The following is a 21717-nucleotide window of genomic DNA, read 5'->3' on the forward strand; positions in this document are numbered from 1 at the left end:
GTGTGCCAGTGGAATCGTTCAGGCTGATGGACCCATCATCAGCAACATCCCGCTCTACAGTACGTGGTGTACCTGTTGGTGATGCCACGGGAGTTGCAGACGACAGTGTGTGAGGATCCAAGACAGGAGGCCCGTGAGACTGAGTTGGTACGAATGGCGGAGAACGAATAGGAATGCTTTGTGATGGGGCATGAGAAGGAGAGGACAACATCGAAGGAGACGAGGAAGAACGTTGCGTGTTTGGCAAGGTAGCGAAAGGAAAACTGGATTCAACAAACTGAACGTGACGAGAAGTATAAACCCGGCCGGTGGTGATATCAAGACACAAGTAAGCACTTTGTGTTAGCGAGTACCCAACAAAAACACATGGAAGTGATCGATCTTGAAGCTTATGAGTGTTATAGGGGCGGAGCCATGGAAAGCATAAACTACCAAAGATCCGGAGTTTGGCATAGTTTGGAGGTTGATGAAAGAGCTTCTCATAAGGCGCGACGTTGCCAATCACCGGAGTAGGCATGCGATTGATTAGATACCCTACCGTAGCAAAAGCGTACGGCCAATATGTCTTGGGAATAGACGCTTGATGGAGTAGTGTGAGACCGGTCTCGACGATATGGCGGTGTTTACGTTCGGATATGCCATTATGTTCGGGCGTGTGAGGCGGTGTGGTGAGATGTGAGATGCCATGGGCTAACAAGAACGGACGCAAAGCGATAAACTCACCAACATTATCCGAGTACAAAGTACCAATCTTGGTTTGAAAACGGTTCTCCACCAGAGACTTGAAAGCAATGAACGTGTCCTTCACTTGTGATTTTTGCTTCAAGGAATACAGCCATGTGTACGTGTACCGAGTGAAGTGATCCACCAACACCAAATAATACTTGAAATTCTCATTTGACACAATAAGTGACATCCAGACATCAAAATAAAGATATTGAAGTGGTTGGGAAGAAACAATAGTGTTTGTATGAAATGGAATTTTGTGACTTTTATTAATAAGACAATGTGAACAAGGGAAACTTTTATTGGAGGATTCAGAACAAGGTAAAGAAAATTTTGAAATAAGAGAATGTAAAATAGGAGGAGAAGGATGGCCAAGCCGAGAATGCCAAGAAGGGAGAGACAATTTGGTGGAGGGTGAAGCAAACATGGATGTTGGTGTGTGTTTGGGGATTGGCCATTCGTACAACTCATTCTTTGTTCTCCCTTGGAGTAAACGGGCCCCCGTTTTGAGATCCGTCACCTGAAAATGAGCTGGAAAGAATGCCACAGACACTTGGTTAGAATTACACAAACGGTAAACAGAGATAAGGTTCTTAGCAACATTTGGAACATACAGAACATCATTTAAACAAAGGGGTTTAACAGGAGTGGAGAGAAAAGTGGAACCCGTATGTGAGATGGGAAGGCCGGAGCCATCCGCTATGGTGACCTCTTCACCACCATTGTACACCTGATGGAGCGACAGATTATTCAGATCAGTCGTGAGATGATGAGTAGCACCCGAGTCGAGAACCCAGTTAGGGTTGACCGGCGAAGCGGCAGCCAAGTGTGCACGTGGTTGCCAAGGAACCGGTGTCGAGGAAGACGACGAGAATTGAAACTGGGAACATCGTTTAGCACTATGACCATGGACACCACACAGTTGGCAACAACCTTGATATCCACCACGAGATGATGAGGACGAGAACCGTGGCGTAAACTGCTGCTGTTGCCAAGTTTGATTACCGCGAGACATTTGACGAGAGGAACCTCGAGCATAGCCGCGTCCGCGGTATTGAACTGCATTAGCGGACACCGGAAGCAAAGGAGATGGCATAGTCATCAGCGCCTTGAGCTTGTTTTCTTGGTAAAGCAACTTCTCTAACACTTCCGGAATAGAAGGACATTTCTCACGTCCTTCGAGTTGGTCCACCACACGATTATAGTCTTCCGGTAGACCTGAGAGAATCTTCTCAAGCTGATCCTCGGGAGACATAGGACTGTCGAGATGAGCCAGCTGATCAAAACGCGTTGTGAGCCCTTGAAAATAATCCTCAATGGACTTATCACCTTTGATCCACGCTTTGATTTTTTGTCGCACCTGTTGAACGTGAGAGCGACTGGGAGTGGCGTAGATCTGTTTGAGAGTGGAACAGATTTCAGCCGATGTGTTGGTGGTAGAGAGAAGTGGCTGCACGAAGTCGAAGATCGCACCTAGCAGGGCGCTGTAGATAAGACGGTCTTGCAGGACCCAGATCTTGTAGTCCGGGTTAGCAGCAGTGACGCCGGCCGTAATCACGGTAGGAGGCGGAACGACAATGGTGTTGTCGACATAGCCTGTGAGGTCGTAGCCATCAAGAAGGGCTCGAACCTGTCTGCTCCACATCAAAAAGTTAGTACTCTTGAGCTTGTTGACATTAGTCATATTGATGGAGGTAAGATTTTGTGTGTCAGAGACAGCAATGGTCTCACTTGAGGTTGACGACATGGTGAGCGGCGAAGAAGAGAACAATTTTGAGAGTTAAAATTTTAGGTTTAGGTATCGTCGCTCTGATACCATGTAGAAATGGAGACTGAATGATTCTATTAGATGTTAGGTTTACAATATAGTGTACACAAGTTATAATATTTGCTATTGTCTCCCTTCCATATCTATATCCTATAAATATAAGGCTTTTTATTTTCAATCCTTTTTAAAGTTTTGTTTTTCAAATTTTCAGCTTAGATACATATTTTCTGTCTTTTTCTTATACCAAAAGAAAAAAAAATACCCACAATCTTCAATATTTTGCCTTGCACTTCTACATCCTTGAGCACTGACGCTTCTTCACGTTTCAAACCTTATTTTAGCTCCGGGCAGTCAGGTATTTGACGGGTTGTCGAAGCTCTGCCAGAATACATTTCTAAAGGAATCTCTAAGTACAAGATTCCCATTTTTGAGAAGAATTGCATAAACTTGGCTGCTTCTTCTTCTGGTTCCATTATAAGGAAGGCCGGTGGACCAAAATGATCTAGTCCGTGTAATTATCACACAAAACTAAATTATGGTTTGATATCTTCAAAACAAATAGAGAATTTATACTATTTTTTAAAACGAGATACTTTTATAGGCGACCAAACTGATAAGGTAATTTTTATACAACATCTTATATAATAAAGTAAGATTTCCACAAAATCCAATATACGAGAAACTGATATTTGTTTCAGTTTCATAATCTTTTGACATGTTCCATTTTATTAAATTGAAATATATAAATTTTATTAGTTTCACTAAGGATATATTTTGAGACACATAAAACAATTATACAAGATAAAATACTAATCCAATTTCATATTTCTTAATCTTTTATTTTTATTAATAGAGTATTATATAATATATTAGATGTTTGAAAGGAAGATGAATAACTACGTGAAACTTGAAAACTTGTATTTAAATTTTATATGAAAATTTAATGAACTAATAAAATGCTAACGTCGCAATAAAAAGATGGTATGACATCTAAAAATCTATTTTATTTGTTATAAAAACACATATATAAAAATATTTTACTTATGTTTTGTTTTTATTTTACATATATGTTTCTTATATTTTACATATGTTTTTCTTATATTTTACATATGTTTGGCTTATTTTTTTTATAGTTAATTTACTTTTTCATATTATAAATGTATGTAAGATGTTACGTAAATGCAAAATCTTATCATTGAAATTAATTAGAAAATATATAATTATATGTAATATGTGTTCAGTTTTATGATGTTAGAAACCGTTTGAGAATTTTTCTCGAGAATTGTGGTATTAATTAAATACTAAAAATATGTTAATTTTAATGAATATTTTATGAATTTTTAGTAACATGGAATTTGTTCTCTTCGTCCATTCTTTTGGAGGAAAAAATGTTTCTCATAACAAGATGAACAAAATTTTATTATAAATAGTAACCTTTTTGTTCAACATTTCAAAGAACCAAATAACTAATTTGCTGCCATATATAAAGAATCACACCTACAAATTATTTTTTATATAGAATTTAATGAAAACTATACTCGATATATGTATCAAACAATAAAATCAATAATCACAAATCAATAAAATTATATAAACAACTAAAAATACATCGTCCATGCATCATGTGGGCAACCATACAATATGATAATGTAAGGGAGATAACTTTGTTTGTAGATACCCATTTCAAGCACGTTACCGAGGAACAATAGTCTAGAGAAAGTGAGGTATTTAAAAGAGTACATCAGATAAAGATGCATCTTTGAAATAGAGTGAAAGAGAGAGCAGGAAGAAACATACGAAGAATTCATAGGTTCCCATGCTGAGAAACTTAGCTCAGTTTATTTGTTGAACAAAAGTTTAATACTTTGAGTGTTTTAGTCGATTGCCTAGTATATATAAAAACAACACATAGTCACTTACCGCCATTGGTTACAAAGACAAAGAGATAATGCAAGTGCATTATTAGTAATATATCCGACAATTCCCAAGGATCTTTATTTCAGTCAAAAGAACAATAGTAATAATAAACACCATTCTCGGAAGAACGAAGAATATGAGGGAACTTGCAGCAAAGTGGTCTACAAATAGAAGTGTTCGATACCACTCTGTATGAGTCTTCTACCATTGAAATGGGTCCTGGGATTTGATAGAAGAGGTCTCCCACAACGCATGAAACATGCAAAGTGACCCCACAAACATCGCATGTATAGAACCATATCTTTGCGTCTACCTTTTTTTTCACACACATCACACCAGTAATCGCCATCCACATTGTTGTCATTATATGACAAGTAAAGAGGATGATCATCGTACCTTTGCTTCATAACTTCCCTTGGTAAAGTAGCGAACCTGAAATGCAAGCTAAATTCACACTCATCAGAACATAACATATGCCTGAACATGTGTGGTTGATAACTTGTAGTTGTGTCGCAAGCATCACACTTAGAGTTGCATATCGACTTGTAGTATAAAGGATGCGGATGAATTTCGTGGGAAAATGGTTCAAATATTGAACCGCATCGTACATCCATAACTTGATCATCACGAGCTATATACGCAAAACCAGTGAAATATTGGAGACAAAGAGTACACTCTTTTCTTTCGCGGAAGAATCCTTGCTATCGCTTGTGTGTAGAGTGAAGGGTATATTGCACAAAACATGCCTTTTCTTCCTAGGCATAACAGCACATGCTTGATGTATAATGAAACTGCATTGCTCACAATTATAGAACGGATCAGTATTGATCTGGAAGACGCATGCTTCACAAAGCTTGCTTTCGTGGAGAATCCTACCATTCTTGTTGAGTATTAAATTATGATCCTGACTCATGTGCTTTATTGTGTTCTCGTCATTCACTTCAAATGGTGGAATTTCTTCTTCTTCGAAGTGTTCCTTCTAGTTCAACCATATCCCATACATCTTTTCTAGTTGCACATAACGAATGAACGACATAATTGGGACATTTCGAGCAAGAGTAAGCCCCGTAGAACCCATCCACCGTTTTACGACAAACTCCGCAGTTTCGATTCCCATGTCCGAGATGCCAAGTGTATGAGACGCGATGATCATGACGGTTGATGTTTATGATGCGGGGTAAGTCGATACACTGCCTATAAATCATAAAATTGCATTGAAGACAAAAATAAGGGCTTCGGTCGCCAGAGCCGGCCAAGAGGCCAAGGAAGCGAAGCATTGGCTTGCGGCCGTACATAATAAATATAAAATTTCGGCCATTTTCAGTAAAAGTTTTCCTTAGGCTAGTGGTTAAGTTGTACTAAAATTAACACTACCTCTCAGGTTCGATCCCCATGAGCTGCAATTAGTTTTTTTTTTCTTTTTTTTTGCCTTGTAGCCCTAAAGAGTTGAGCGCCGGCTCTGTCGGTCGCCTTTGATCCCACAAGCATTGCATGTAAAATCGAGAATTCTTGGAATGAGGTGAAGTTGATGCTCGTGGGTCGTCGGACTAACAACAACAAGTGGTGGGGGGTTTCCCTCACATGACATGCATATGCTTACGTTACAAACATCACAGTGGTAAAGCTCCACTTTTTGGTGTTGATGTAAATTGTTCATTTCTCTGTTAAAGAGTTCATCCTGATACTTTATCCCACAAAGAAGGCATCTATTGTCGGCGTAACTGGGAGCTCCAAGTTTGAGATTTTTGAGGGATGGGATCTGTGGTTTGCATCTGGAGCAAGAAGGACTTCTAGGAAAGTCGAATGAATGTATAGATTGCACTGACGAGATTCGTAATAAAGTTTTTTTACCATCAAGGCTAATTACAAACTTACACTCTCTGCAATCGACATATCCCGAAAGCCCTGATACTTTGGAAGGTTCAAGTGGATGTTCATGCACCTTATGATTCTCAATAGAAGAGATCCGTGCACAAACCAAATGCAAACTGAAGTCACATATTGAACAAGAATAACCAAGCCACACGTATTTCTTACAAACAGGACATGACTTATAGCCAGGAGTTTTCATGAAAAGCTTGAGAGGATGCTCAGGGTGGGCATGGTGGCTGATCTCGGGTTTTGACTCAGTGCACTCCTTATGGAACACCTTATCACACCCCAACTCATTGCAACGATAACCTCCATAAAAGTAACCTTCACGTGAGCACCCGGCACATCGGCCATCATAGAATCGAGCAAAACGTAACAAAGGATGTTTGTGAACCCGTAGCTCCACCTGTTCCATGTTGGATTTACTTCCAAATCAAAGCCCCAACCTCTCTTCTCTAGTGATCTCAATGTGGTTATCAAGAAAATGGATTTTTTTCTTTTTTCTTTGACAAATCATATTGATAACTTAAGTAAAATAGTTTAAATATATCCGTATATTTTAAATTATCACCAGGCAACTTGAAAAAGATTCTTCTACCGATGAGACCAGAGAGAGAGAGAGACAGCTAAGTCTGACCATGTTAATCGATAAATTCCGAGTTTAATTCATTAACAATACCCAATAATACTGTTATTAAAAATCATTGGGTCCTAAACTCCTAATCATACGGTACTCTGCCCAAACTACTACTACTTTAGTCTTATGTTAAAACGTCTACTATTTGAATTATCTCCCACTTGTGCGAATCCTATGTTTGTGACGAATGTGTGTTATATTTGGCCGTTATTAAATTGTTATATCTTTCTAGAATTTTGCTAGAGCAAACTAATCCAAAACGGCAAAACCATCGATCTGTTGCTATGATGAAGCTGTTTTGGTGATAAGTTTGATATGGTTGGTTCACGTAGGAGAAACGCATAAGATAAAGAACCGCTGCTTAACAAGCCCGATAGCAACAACAACAAAGTACCATAAGACTCAATTTATTACTGCTTTTGGACGAATCTGTACCATAAGACTCAGTTTATTACTGCTTTTGGACGAATCTGTGCTAAATTTGGATAGATTCAGGTTTGTTGTATGAAAGAATTTTAATGGAACACAAAAACCAGCTTGATGAACTTGCCCCTGCAGTTCTCTCCATAAGGTTTTTTCATCATCATAGTTTGCTAACGCCACAGATAACTATAGAAAACCACAGATACGACTGCTGATAATTAGTATCTAGAGAACCCTTTGTTTTTTACTAAGCATCCATGAACAGAAGCATCCTGCAGTATGATTCTGATACATACATATGAAGTATATATACACTTTAAAGAGGATTTGTATTTCTGAGATGTGAAAGAACAGAGAAAGAAAAGAAAACAGAGCAAAAAATTTGGGTTTCAGAACCAAGACAGCAAAAGTGTGTGGCAGAGATGATAACCATGTAAATATATATGTATAGTTGCATTTGCAACTCTGGAGACTACTTAGGAGTTTCAGAATTATCTGCCACCAACATCCATTGTCGCCTTTTCTCCTCCCTTTCTTTCCGTAAGACTTGAATCAGGGTTAAGGACTGCAAAGGCATATGAGAGAATTGTGACGATTAACACTTTCACAGACAGAGATCTCAAGAAAAATTGAAACATGGAAACTGCTACACAAACTCTTAAAAAGCTCTCTGACTCAGCTAGTCAGCTGTACATCAAATGAGGCGCTATTATCATAATTCTATTTATAACAAACATGAGATTCGATGAAAGCTAGCCATGGACTTATTATGAGATGCAAGAACTTTTACTACGATATTGCGGATGAAACTGATATAGCTAGCTGAGTTTATGAAACAAAGAGTAAGAGAAAAACTCAAATCTATACCTCTTTCTCTTCAAAAGAACCGCGGCCTCCGATCCACAGGCTTAAGAATTTGGAAAGAGCACATTAAACTTTCGTCAACACTCATCAATGCACCCGCATTGTCAAATTCACCACAGTAGTTTGGAGCAGAAAACATAGTCACAAGCTGTCTATCAGCAAAGAACTCATACCCATCCTCTACAACCTGTGGGAACATTATAGGTTCTTGAGCTCAGATTTCATATCCCTAATAAACTAGAGGAAACATATATACAAATGTACTAACCTGGTGGGCACGACAGACTAAATCCATATCGTTCTTTATTAGAAACTCAGCAACTTTGTCAGCGCCAAAAGTGTAGGAGACGCCGCGATCATTCATCCCCCAGCCACTGACGTCTTTACTAGGATCAGACCAAAGAAGGTCACAAAGCAAACCAGAGTCTGGAATATCAGTTGGACGCTCTATGTTCTTAATCTGTTCCACATTGGTCAAATCGGGAGAAAGTCCACCGTGCATACAAAGTATCTTTTCATCTATGACAGCTGCCACAGGGAGACAGTTAAAAGTGTCTGTAAATACTTTCCAGAGCTTCACGTTGAATCTTCGTTTACATTCGTCATAGAATCCGTAGATTCTGTTAATAGACGCACACTCATGGTTTCCTCTTAAGAGAAAAAAGTTTTCAGGGTATTTGATCTTGTAGGCAAGCAGAAGACAAATAGTCTCCAAACTCTGCTTCCCGCGGTCAACGTAATCCCCTAAGAATAAGTAGTTTGCTGCAGGAGGGAAACCACCATACTCAAAAAGCCTCAATAAATCTGAGTATTGACCGTGAATATCACCTGAAACAATACAAAGAGAAAAGGTACAGATCAACCTAGTTATTCACCGGAACCATCACAAAAGATATTTCAGCTGAAGAGAAACGAATATAGCAGCAAGCGAATTTGCTAATATCGAAGCAATGCGTTTTTGCCAAGAAAAAAAAAACAAAAATGAACTTGCTTTCTCTTTACAAAACCGTGCAAATCTCCAAGAAACTGAGACTACCAATCGCGCTTAAAGACAAATGTTACATATCAACCTAGGAATCCATAGGAACCATAAATAATCAACCATGAGTAAATAAAAGCAAAGAAACCAATGCACTTTCGCCAGAAAAGATTAAGAAGAACTTGCTTCCTCTCGCATGACCGTATAAGCTCTATAACCAATACCACACTAATGAATAACCAGATTCTCTCAGGCAGGTTCCAAGCATCCATGAACAGGGCAAGCCAAACAAACACATCCATCATCAATTGGTAAAAACACTTAGTTTCAAGGACTAATTTCTCCCCCACCTAACAAACATTCTTTAACCTCATGACGTCCAATTCTAATGACCTTATTAATCTCCTCTACTTTTCTTTCTTACAAGATTAGCTGCTGCAATTAATGACCTTATCCCTCTCTCTCTCTCTCGCTTCCCATTATACATTCCAACATAACTTCAATTCTATTCGTTTCTATTCCCACGAAACTAAACTCATCTCCTCCAAGAAAAGTGTAAACTCTTTCGGTAAAACAATGTAAATACGAGAAAAGCAAGATCATACACAATCATGAAATATCTCAGATCCCAAAGCGAACAAACAGACAAAAACCAAATCGAGAGAGAAAGTTAAATACCGCAGATCTTAACAGGGGCAGCGAGCTCAAGAAGACAAGGCTGCTGAAGAAAAATCTCTTTAGAGACGAAGCAAAGCTGTCGGATCTCAGACTCGTTGAGCATAGCTTGCTTCGTCGTGCCACCAGCTTTAGGGTTTCTGTAATCAAGTAAACGCCTAATGATATCGTCGAGAACATCAGGTTCCATGCTTCCCTGACCTCGTTGTGGCATTCAACTCACTAACCCACCTTCCAAGTTTCAATCTTTCCGATTGGATTCGGATTCGATCGCCTAGAAAAAGAAAAAATATAAAATTTTCAAAATCTGAACCCAAAAAAGGTGTCGCCTTTTTAAATTAATCTATCTTCCAGATTTCTGATTTTGTTGTTTATTCTTTATTACAACAAGGTAGTTTCTCTGATGGGTGCGTTTTCCGAAAACGATTTGGTAATCTCTCCATTGGGCAAGGAACCTATTTGCCTTTACTCTGTTTTTATGCACTTTAGGGTTATAAAACTATCTAAAACAATAAATATTTTTTGCTGCAGATTTTGCTCATACATGCTTTTTAGGAAGTTTTTACGTTTAATGCACTGATTTTAATATTAATACCAAAAAATTTAAAATTAAATTAAGATAAAGATTAAAAAAAATGAAAAAATCTTTCTATCTCATTCAAACAAAAATATTTAATTCCTTTATTTGATATATTTTGATAAAAATTATATATGATTGATTACAGTAATAAAATATTATCTCATAAAAAAATTTTAAATTAGTACTAAGGAAAAAAAATAAATTTCAGATACACAATTTTTTAAAATATAAAAATCAATTGTGTTATAAAATCAAATCTAATAAAAAAAATCATATATTTAATTTGATGTCCAGGCGAGGCAAATCAAACTGATGACCTCACATATCCTAAATCATTTTCTTTGACCACCAGAAAAACGAAACAATTTTATAATCATGAATTTAACTCGTTTTCATATTTAATTGATCGCTACCACTTATGTTTTCGTGTATTTTATTCAATGTTTTCTTATTCTTCATATTCTTTCTTGTCATTTTTATTGTCAAATTTTGTGTTAATTGTTCATCGTAAGTTTTACCGTTTGGTTTTTCGTTATACTCTTTTTCTTCTTCTTCCTCGTCAACTTCTTCACATTAATCCACTGAAAAACTTTTTTTTAGACTATCACACAACTTGTTAACCCATCAAACTCCAAGAACAAAATCATTTCTTTTCTCGTAAAATTTGTGAAATTCATGATTACCATCATAGTCAACACATACACCCAATTATTGAAAATTTTATCCATATATTTATTTGGTTTTAGATCCACGCGTTTAGAAACTTCTCAAACCAAAATCCTTACTTGGTTTATAATATTTTAAAAACATAATAAAATATACTAATAATTATTTATTTAATATGAATCATATGATATATAGAAATATGAGTACAGTATAAGAACATATTAATTATAAGTAAATAATATCAATTATAATATATCATCAAATAATATCAACTGTATCATATTATCAAATAAAAAATAATTGTAACCGTATATAACAGTAACCGCTTGAACCGTAACCGTATTTAAACGTAGCCGTTTAACCGTTTGTTAAACGGTTCTGGTTAAGGTTATAAAAATTTCTAACCATAACTGATGGTTAATAAACCTTAACGGTGACAACCGTAACCATGGTCATGCCTATGTATAGCTAATAAAACATGTGTGTTTATCGTCCATCTTTCTTCTTTAAACCTCAAAATTTGACTCAAACATCAAATTAAAGTCTTGCGATATCAATCCTTCTTCCTTAGACCCAAAAATAAATAATTAATGAAAGAATATCAACTCATCTATAAAATCATACACAAAATATGTTTTACAGCTCATAAGAAATAAAAAGCACAAATGTAGATAAATAAGATAATTTATGTTTTGCATCAATATTTATAATATTTTAAACTTTTAAAAGGTTTCGAAATATAAAATTTGAACCTTTTAAAAATTTTCAATATTTATAATATTTTAAACTTTTAAAATTTAAAACTTATAATATTTAAAAAAAAATTAAAAGCTAAGAACTTTTAAAAGTTTCAATATTTATAATATTTTTTTTGAAATTGTTTAAAGTTTTAATTTGTTCAAATAAAAAACCAGATCAAACCAAATAAAACTTTTAAACTTGGACGCCTCATAAATCAAGCTTTCCTGCTCATTCGTTGTTGGAAGCATATTAATCTTATTTATACTGGTTCTGAACCATTGTCTAAAAAATTTGTAGCCGATGTGGGATATTGTGCTTAGTTATCTGATTACCATAAATTTAAAATTTCTAGGTTTTGAACCCAGCGTGGGTTTAATTGATATATTTTGATGAAAATTATATATAATTGATGACGGTAATAAAATATTATTTTATAAAAAATTCAAATAAGTATTAAGGAAAAAAATTAAATTTCAGATACACATTTTTTAAAAATATAAAAATCAGTTGTGTTATAAAATCAAATCTGATAAAAAAAATCATGAATTTAACTCGACGTCGAGGTGAGGCGAATCAAACTGATGGCCTCACATATCCTAAACAATTTTTTTGACCACCAGAAAAACAGAAAAAATTTATCATTATGAATTTAACTCGTTTTCATATTTAATTGATCGCTATGACCTATGTTTTCGTGTTTTTATTCCATGTTTTCTTATTCTTCATATTCTTTCTTGTCATTTTCATTGTCAAATTTTGTGGTAATTGTCATCGTTACTTTTACCGTCTGGTTCTTCGTTATACTCTTTTTATTCTTCTTCTTCGTCAACTTCTTCACATTCTTCCACTGAAAAATATTTTTTTTAGACTACCACACAACTTGTTAACCCATCAAACTCCAAGAACAAAATCATTTTTTCTCATAAAAATAAAAAATAAGATAAAAATAAAAAATTAATGAAAGAATATCAACTCATCTATATAATCATACACAAAAAATATATTTTACAGCTCATAAGAAATAAAAAGCACAAACGTAGATAAATAAGATAATTTATGTATTACATCAATATTTATAATATTTTAAAATTTTAAAAGGTTTCGAAATATAAAATTTGAACCTTTTAAAAAGTTTCAATATTTATAATATTTTAAACTTTTAAATATTAAAAATTATAATATTTAAAAACTTTTTAAAAGCTAAGAACTTTTAAAAGTTTCGATATTTATAATATTTAAACTTTTAAAAATTTCAAATATTCTAATATATTTTTTGAAACTTTTTAAAGTTTTAGTTTGATCAAATAAAAAAACTGGATCAAACCGAATAAAACTATTAAACTGGGACGCTTGATAAATCAAGCTTTCCTGCTCATTCGTTGTTGAAAGCATATTAATTTTATTTATAATGGTTCTGAACCATTGTCTAAAACATTTTTAGCTGATGTGGGATATTGTACATAGTTCTTTTATTTCCATAAATTTAAAAATTTTCTATTTCTAAAAAATTCTGGAAATTTAAAAAATGTTAATGAATGACATGTCAAATCCTGATAGGATGTTTAAAATAATTCTTAATATAGAAAATTCTGCAAATTTTAAAAAATGTTAATTAGTGACATGTCTAATCACAACTGAATGTTTTAAATCCTATGTGGAAGCCTTTAGGAGCTTATAACTTCTACTTTTTATTATTATAGATTTGAATTTATATTTAAATTATCTTGAATTATTCTATAATACATTTAGTTAATAAAAATTGTGCTTTTCCTGCATATGATTAATATATATTTTAAAAACGGATATATATTACTCAATAGATGAATAAAAAATACGGGTACAATATCCCACATCGCCTAAAAAATTGGACAACAGTTCAGAGTCATACTATAAAAGAGACCAAAATGATTCATAATACAGATGAGTAGAAAGCTTGATTTATCATGCATGGTTTATTCCTGTTCTTTATGTTAAAAAATTTTAAAAGTTAAATATTATAAATATTTATATTTTTTTTAAGTTAAACTTTATAAAATCTTAAAAATATTTTAAATATTTCAACTTGTAAAAAAAGTTAGAAGACCTTTAAAATATTAATAATATATTTAAACTTTTACGAAACTTCAAATATGAGAAATACTCAACCGTTTTAAGAATTCCAAGTATTATAAATATTCAAACTTTATAAAAAAGCCAATCTTATAAAATGTAAATGGTTACAACCTTAATAAATAACATATCAACTCAATCTAATATTTATAATAAAAAACAATAAATATTCAAAGTTAAGATTATATAGTGCGAGTTAAAATATCTCGAGACGAAGTTATATAGCGGGACGGGTTTTGTCGATATTTATATAAATTTAAAATATCATTAATTTGGTGTTAAACGGGTAAAACATCATTTCAATATTTTGTTAACACTATCGATATCCGAGAATAGACATATTTAATTAAATTAATTAATAAATATTATGTAAAAAATAAATTATATTGCAGTATTATATGGTCTAAACTTTAAACGATAAAATTATTAATTATTATATAATTATAACATATTTAACCAACAAATACAACTTATTTATTAGTTATAAATAATTTTTCCCGCAGTGTATCGCGAGTCCTAATCTAGTTTCAATTATATTTAACTTACAAAACATCCATTTAACACACAAAAAAAAACTGTAAAACTAAAAAATAATTTTATATGATTAATAATTTATCTATATATACATATTTAACCAATATTGTTAAAAATTTAACCCTACTATCATGACATACTACAAAAAAATATCATTACATTTTAATTTATATATAACTAGATTAGGACCCGCTCGATGCACGGGTTTTGAAAATGTCTGCTACTCCTTCTTCGGTCCCTTATAGATTGATGTTTTGACATTATCACACATATTAAGAAATAATTTAATTTTTTATGGACAACATCAATCTTTTAGGGACAACAATATATCATAAAACATCAATCTATTAGGGACAGAGGGAATAAATAAAATTTTGAAAGAATATATTAAGATTTTTTATAAATAAAATATATTTTCTATAAATAAATATGTAAATATTCTTAATTAAAGATATGTTTTTACTTTAATACACTAATTTATAGTTTTATTTTTTAAAAATATTATTAAAATTATTACAATAATCTAAATCTATATTATCAGTCACCAAAACTTTTTTCAAACAATAATCATTACAAATATTATTACAATATGTCAAACTCATGACCAAGCAGAGGAGTAGATAGTCAACCAAATACAAATATTGTCAAATTTAAAAAACGTTCCGCAAATTATTCATGTTTTACATGGACATAACCCATTAAAACGTCATCTTATTAGAATCCACGAACAATTTTACTTTATGTTTTACCACTAAAAAATGTTCTTACATCCAAAAATATTTTATTGTTAAAGTTTGGTCTTATCACCACATATAAAATGACTTTGTGAACAAATTAAACCAATTTTTGTTCATTTACTTTCAATTTGACGTAGTTCTTTTTCACCACTAAAATTTGTTTGTGACAGTTTGTATAACCACTAAAATATTCTTTAAAATTGTTTACTCAAAAAATATTGTGGATAAAAATAAAAAAAAGATATACACGATTGCAATGAGTTCATGACCAACCCACTAAAATTTGAGAAATTCAAAGATAGTTAACTTGATATAATAAAAATTAAAATTAAAAAATATAAGCACGATGATCTATGAGTCTTAGATAATTTAGAGATATAAAATATAAACAAAAAAAACAATTTAAAAATACTACAACATTAAAAATATTAAGAAAAAAAATATTGATCTTACATATCCTTAACCAAAGAAAAAAATTCAAAATAATATAAAAAATATATTTTAATATCATCACAAATTTCTAATAAGAAATCAAATTTAACTAACTAATATAACTAAAATATAAAAATATTACAACTTAATTAAATTAAAATCTTAAAAAGAAAGAATTAACAAATATTGATAGTTCGTGGATTTTTTTTACAATAGGTTTATAACTTTTCTTTTTAATTTTTAGTTTTTTTTAATGTCAACATCTTATTAATACAAGTAATGTGTGTCACGATCTTTTTAATGAGTAACTTTATTTTTTAATAACTATTGATCTGACATATCCTTAACTAATGAAATAAAATTCAAAATAATATAAATAAAATCATCACGAAATTATAATAAGCAATCAAATTTAACTAACTAATATAACTAAAATCTAAAAATATTACAACTTAATTAAATTAAAATATTAAAAAGAAAGAATTAACAAATATTGATAGTTAGTGGATTTCTTTTTTACAATAGGTTTAGAACTTTTACTTTTTAATTTTTAGTTTTTTTTAGTTAGTGGATGTTTTTTTACAATAGGTTTATAACTTTTTCTTTTTAATTTTTAGTTTTTTTTAATGTTTTAGTAAATTTATTATTGACACATGTCAACATCATATTAATACAAGTAACGTATGTCACGATCTTGTTAAAATTGATCTGACATATGCTTAACTAATGAAATAAAATTCAAAATAATATAAAAATATATTTTAAAATCATCACGAAATTATAATAAGAAATCAAATTTAACTAACTAATATAACTAAAATCTGAAAATATTACAACTTAATTAAATTAAAATATTAAAAAGAAAGAATTAACAAATATTGATAGTTAGTGGATTTCTTTTTTACAATAGGTTTAGAACTTTTACTTTTTAATTTTTAGTTTTTTTTTAATGTTTTAGTATATTTATAATTGACACATGTCAACATCTTATTAATACAAGTAACATGTGTCACGATCTTGTTAATAAGTAACTTTGACATCAAGCTTTATATAATAAGATAGCAATCCGAATAAATGTCACCAAAAGTTGTGTCTTTTCGTTCGTGCCTTTTGGATAATTTCCAAAAAAATCTATAGAAATTATAAATGGTGTGTTTTACAAAAAGTTGTGATTGTTCACTAGAAAGGTTTTTTTTAAAAGTTGCAACTGTTCATTTTAGAGTTGTGTTTATTCGAATATTCATATCTTTTGAAATCTATATATATTTGTCTGTTTGAACTATTTTCATTTTTTTGCTATGACACAAAATAATATAAAATTTCAATCTCAACAGTTTTTACAGCTTTCTGAATTATTCTCTAGAATTCATTCTTTTAAAAGTAAAGAAATTCGTCCAATTCTTGATTTAACAAAAGACTTTTGGAATGATGAATCTAATTTATTTCAATAGTGATGGATTAATTTTGGCACAAGTAAATAATGAAAGGAAATGTTGTTAAATAAAAATATAGGTTATCCTCAAAATAAAAAAGGAAAGAAATGTAATTTCAATAGTGATGGATTGATTTTGGCACGAGTAAATAATGAAAGGAGATGTTGTTAAATAAAAATATTGTCAAATAGGGTTTTATGTGCTGTTGTGCTATATAACTTACACATAACGCACACCTTGAGGAACACATAAATGTTAAATTTGCATTGTTAAAAAGAAATCATGAGGAGATTACCTTTGCATCTCCTAGACGAGAAGGATTAATTTTGACAAACAAAATATGTACAAACAAGCTTCCAAGTTCCGACCTTTCTCATATTTTGATTTCGTATTAGGCCACACATTTTGGGAAGCTACCAAACTCGATGACCTAGTTAATTTAATAACTAACTAAGAGGGGGTTAATGTTTCTATGATTTTAATGGATTTGGAAATCCAAACAAAAATCATGTGTTATTCAATCATTGATTTTAAAATACTTATCAAAATTATGTGTTATTGGTTCTATGATTTATAAATTCTTGTTAAAATACCATGTTATTCATTTAATGATTTGTTTTTGGATTTCAAAATCCACATTATGTTTTAAATGGATTTGAATGGATTTGAAAGTGTAAAATAAAAGGATTCAAATACAAGGATAAAACATGTTATTTCAAAATCCATGTATTTTGATTTTTCGATTTACAAATCCATATGAATTTAGAATTCATCTCTCCAATAACACCCCCTAAGAAACCTTTATATATTGGTTTATAAAACTGTTTAAATATTTTCGAAATTATTTAATAAAATTATCTAATATATTTAATTTATTAGTCATAAATCTTATGAAACAATAACAAACTATTTATAAAAATTATAAACCTTAATTTTATTTATAAAACTAAGATTAAATATTTGCATCCCTAAATCTTTTAATAATGACATATATATTTTAAAACTAAGATACAACATTGCTTATATTTTTAAAAATATAAATATTATATATAATTTATTAAATATTTTTCTTATTACACATCGATGCAGTGACATCTTATTAAAATCTAAAAAATTAAAAATGTTATATTTTATTTAATATAGTATATACAAAAAAAAAGGTTAAATTGAGATTTCTAAACAGTTTCAATACGGGTTTTATTTTATTTTCTGGATTTTACCAAATTTATATAATTCAAGGATTTGAACATAATATCATGTCCGAAAATGAGTTAAAATCAAAGTATGAAACTAAGTAAATTAAATGTAAAAGATTATAAAGTGTATTGAATAAATCAAATAAAACTTTGATTGTTATTTTATAACTAACAAATTATAGTAAAGTTTACACAAATATTTTCCTGTGCTATAACTATCTGTAACATTATAATTCTTATGTTATTTTACTGAATAAAAATTCACCTAAATATTTTCGTGTATAACATTTTGGAATTTTATTTAAAACCATAGTGGTAAGAAATTATTGAAAAGACCTCACACGTTGACTATATAAAATTTTCCACGATTTATTATTATTCTGTATTGCATGCAATTGTTTAGTTTCGCAAGTTGGCTACGATGACGTTTCTTTCTCGGTTTCTCCATCACCCCTTTTTATCACTGATTATGATGATTATGATGATGATGATGATGGTTTGGTCGGTTTTAAAACAACTAGAAATGAGCTAGTGTGTAAAATAAAGAAATGATTCTGGAACTAGATACATTGGTAAGACATGAATCAATGATTAAATCGGAGACAGAAACAAAAAACTTTATAAACCAGAAATGAGGAGAACACACCAACGGCGAGAAGAATCAAGTATATAATAGTACTAACAAGCTTTACTGACTAATCTCACAAGCTTTAACTGAACACAAACACGCAACAGAAGAGTAAATCAGACAGAAGTATTCTACATAGTCTTTGCATAGTTACGTTTCATCAGCCAAAACTTGGAAAGAAAAAAAGCCAGTGAAAAACAAAAGTTTTGAATCTTTGAAGAGTGAACAAGCGGAACAACCCCGTTTACCTTTAGCTTTAAGAAGAGCAACATGCTCGTTTCGCGCCTCCAGATGTGTCATCAACGTTAATCGTAGTTCCTTGCCCAGGGATTGCCGAGTTAGCTGCTGCTGCTTCTTGTGCAGCCAGTGCCTTTTTGCTTACGATATGGTAGATCTCTCCTAAGATGGTCTGAAACGCTTTCTCAACGTTTGTAGCTTCAAGAGCTGATGTCTCCAGGAAAGAGAGACCTTCCTTCTCGGCCAAACTCTGACCATCTTCCTCAGCAACGGATCTCAAGTGGTTCAGATCAGATTTGTTCCCAGCCATCATGATCACAATGTTGGAATCAGCATGGTCTCTCAGTTCACGCAGCCACCTCAAGACATTGTCAAAGGTCTGTCTCTTGGTAATATCGTACACAAGAAGTGCACCCACTGCGCCTCTGTAATAAGCACTGGTGATAGCCCTGTACCTCTCCTGACCTGCAGTATCCCAGATCTGGGCCTTAATTGTCTTTCCTTCCACCTGTGTATCCATAATACATTCGCAGTAACAACCAGTTAGATCTCAAGAACTGAAGCATCTCAAAAATTTACTAATGTTTCAACAATCAAAAGTTAAGACCATATATTTTATGGAGCCATCTTAGTCACATTAACCACAAACATTTTTAACGCATCTGTCTGCATACAACTACACAAGCGTATAGCATAATTCTTTTCTCAAAAAATTTATCAGTTGACTTTAAGAGAGTATAAAGGTGGACAAGGTCACGCATGACAGATGACAACAATGATCAAGATATACAATGAAATTATTGAAGACAAGCTGTGAGAATCTTTTCAATTTGCCCCTCACGACCATCCACTTATAGCCTTAAAATTGAGAAAAGCATCTGTCATGACTCAAGGCCAGCACAACTAAGATTCTCTCTTGAATAAAAATTCTTAACAAGACAAAAGGAGAAATCAATACACTTTAGTAGCTGAGAAAAGAACTGGATTCCATATACTCTCAAAACAGTGTACTCTTCAATCTTAAGAAACGAAATAACTGAAAAAAAAACTGTATTGAGGACAAGACCTTTCACCCGAATTCCCCATATCACAGGACCATATAAGATGCAACTCTAAAGAAACAAAACAGACTTATATTAAACACCTGAATTCTACAATACTCTAAAGGAGTCATGAAGCTACAAGCAAAAACCAATAGAGAGTAGGAACCTTCATGGACAATAGGATAAAGCAGATTACACCTTTAAGACTCTAAACATCACCTAAAATCACTATCTGTTCAAATCTTCTCTGATTCTAACAGCAAACAATCCGAATTATAGTCCCAACACAGGTGTACTTGAAGAAAGAAACAGCGAAATAAAGTTAGAATATCACCTGAGTAGTTCTGGTGGCGAATTCAACACCAATGGTGGATTTAGATTCCAAGCAGAACTCATTCCTGGTGAATCTAGACAAGATGTTAGATTTCCCAACACCAGAATCACCGATCAACACGATCTTAAACAAATAATCATATTCCTGATCTACTCTATGCGTCATTTTCTCCCTCTCTCTCTCTCTCTCTCTCTCTCTCCGATCTCGCAATCAAACCCTACACATTCGAAAAAGAGAACCTTTTGTCAGTGATTTCCATAATCAAACCCAGATCCAACGAAATTAAGAAGAACCCACAAAGTAAATCACAAGAGGAAAGACGATTCGTGTAACCTTTTTCGCAAAAATGGCGGATGAATCGAGAGAAGAAAAAGAAAAAAAAAATCGAATTTTTCAGATCTACAAAGAAAGAAACTTTGAGTGAGAGAGGCTTTTAACTTTAGTTCTCTCTCTCACAATCAATGGTGGAAGATGAAAAAAAAAAAAAAAATTAAATATGTCCTGACGAACTGTTTGTTTCAATTTGCTTGTTGGGGGCTTCGTCTTCTTCTTCTTCTTCTTATTCTCGAGGGAGAGAGATGAGGAAAGCAATAAAAGTGAATTATACGTATCTGTGTCAGGGGATAGAAACGACGTCGTCTTTGAGGGAAAAGACAAAAGCTTCAGTTACTTTGCCTATGTGGCAACTAATGATTTGTAAGCAGGCTGGCAAAAAGTAAGAGCATGTTCCAAAGGGGTATATTACAATTGGAAAAAGTATTTATAATTTCCGATTAATAAAGAGCAATGATTGTATTTGTGAGTGTTGATAATAAACTTAATAAGCCAAATTGAATATGAAATTGTGGAACAAGTTCAATAGAAGAGGTAATAATGAAATGAGGAGGTCATCATGAAGTAATTTTGTCAACTAAATTGGCTGCTTTTTAAAAAAAATCACTGCATAATTACATGGATTAGTAGAAGCAAAAACAGTAAACAAAAGTACAAATAACCTTATTAGTAAACTTTTTTGTTTTTGGGGTCTTTTTGGCTACATGTATCTTCTTTCTTTGGTTTACTAACAAGATACTTTTTTTTTTTTTTGGACAACACTAACAAGATGCTTATTAGTTATTTTGTTGACTCTATGTGCTTCTACTAATCCATGTAATTAGCCAGTGATTTTGTTGATATTAATTTGCTT

At 32.1% G+C, this 21717-nt stretch overlaps 2 protein-coding genes and 1 pseudogene across 3 annotated transcripts; all 3 read right to left on the reverse strand.

Annotated features, from left to right (window-relative positions):
* Positions 1 to 4406: 4406 nt before the first annotated feature.
* Positions 4407 to 6709, reverse strand: LOC109132496 (uncharacterized; annotated as a pseudogene).
* Positions 6710 to 7569: 860 nt separating this feature from the next.
* LOC104780493 (serine/threonine-protein phosphatase PP1 isozyme 5) lies at positions 7570 to 10403 on the reverse strand. Its single transcript, XM_010504996.3, has 4 exons — positions 9865 to 10403; positions 8476 to 9035; positions 8211 to 8394; positions 7570 to 7908 (listed from the first exon to the last, which is right to left on the reverse strand). Exons 1-3 carry the CDS (start codon positions 10073 to 10075, stop codon positions 8221 to 8223), a joined length of 945 nt encoding a protein of 314 aa, XP_010503298.1. The 5' UTR covers positions 10076 to 10403; the 3' UTR covers positions 7570 to 7908; positions 8211 to 8220.
* Positions 10404 to 18880: 8477 nt separating this feature from the next.
* On the reverse strand, positions 18881 to 21261 carry LOC109124693 (ras-related protein RABA2c). Of its 2 annotated transcripts, XM_010504998.3 has the most exons (4): positions 21042 to 21238; positions 20865 to 20930; positions 20532 to 20748; positions 18881 to 19662 (listed from the first exon to the last, which is right to left on the reverse strand). In XM_010504998.3, the coding sequence occupies exons 3-4, from the start codon at positions 20694 to 20696 to the stop codon at positions 19174 to 19176; spliced, it is 654 nt and encodes a 217-aa protein (XP_010503300.1). In that variant the 5' UTR covers positions 20697 to 20748; positions 20865 to 20930; positions 21042 to 21238; the 3' UTR covers positions 18881 to 19173. The 2 variants fall into 2 exon arrangements, with proteins under 2 accessions (XP_010503300.1, XP_087366442.1); XM_087510316.1 differs by having other exon boundaries at positions 20865 to 21261.
* Positions 21262 to 21717: the final 456 nt, after the last annotated feature.

This window comes from Camelina sativa, chromosome 4 (assembly GCF_030686135.1).
Source record: "Camelina sativa cultivar CO46 ecotype springtype chromosome 4, ASM3068613v1".
NCBI lineage: Eukaryota > Viridiplantae > Streptophyta > Magnoliopsida > Brassicales > Brassicaceae > Camelina > Camelina sativa.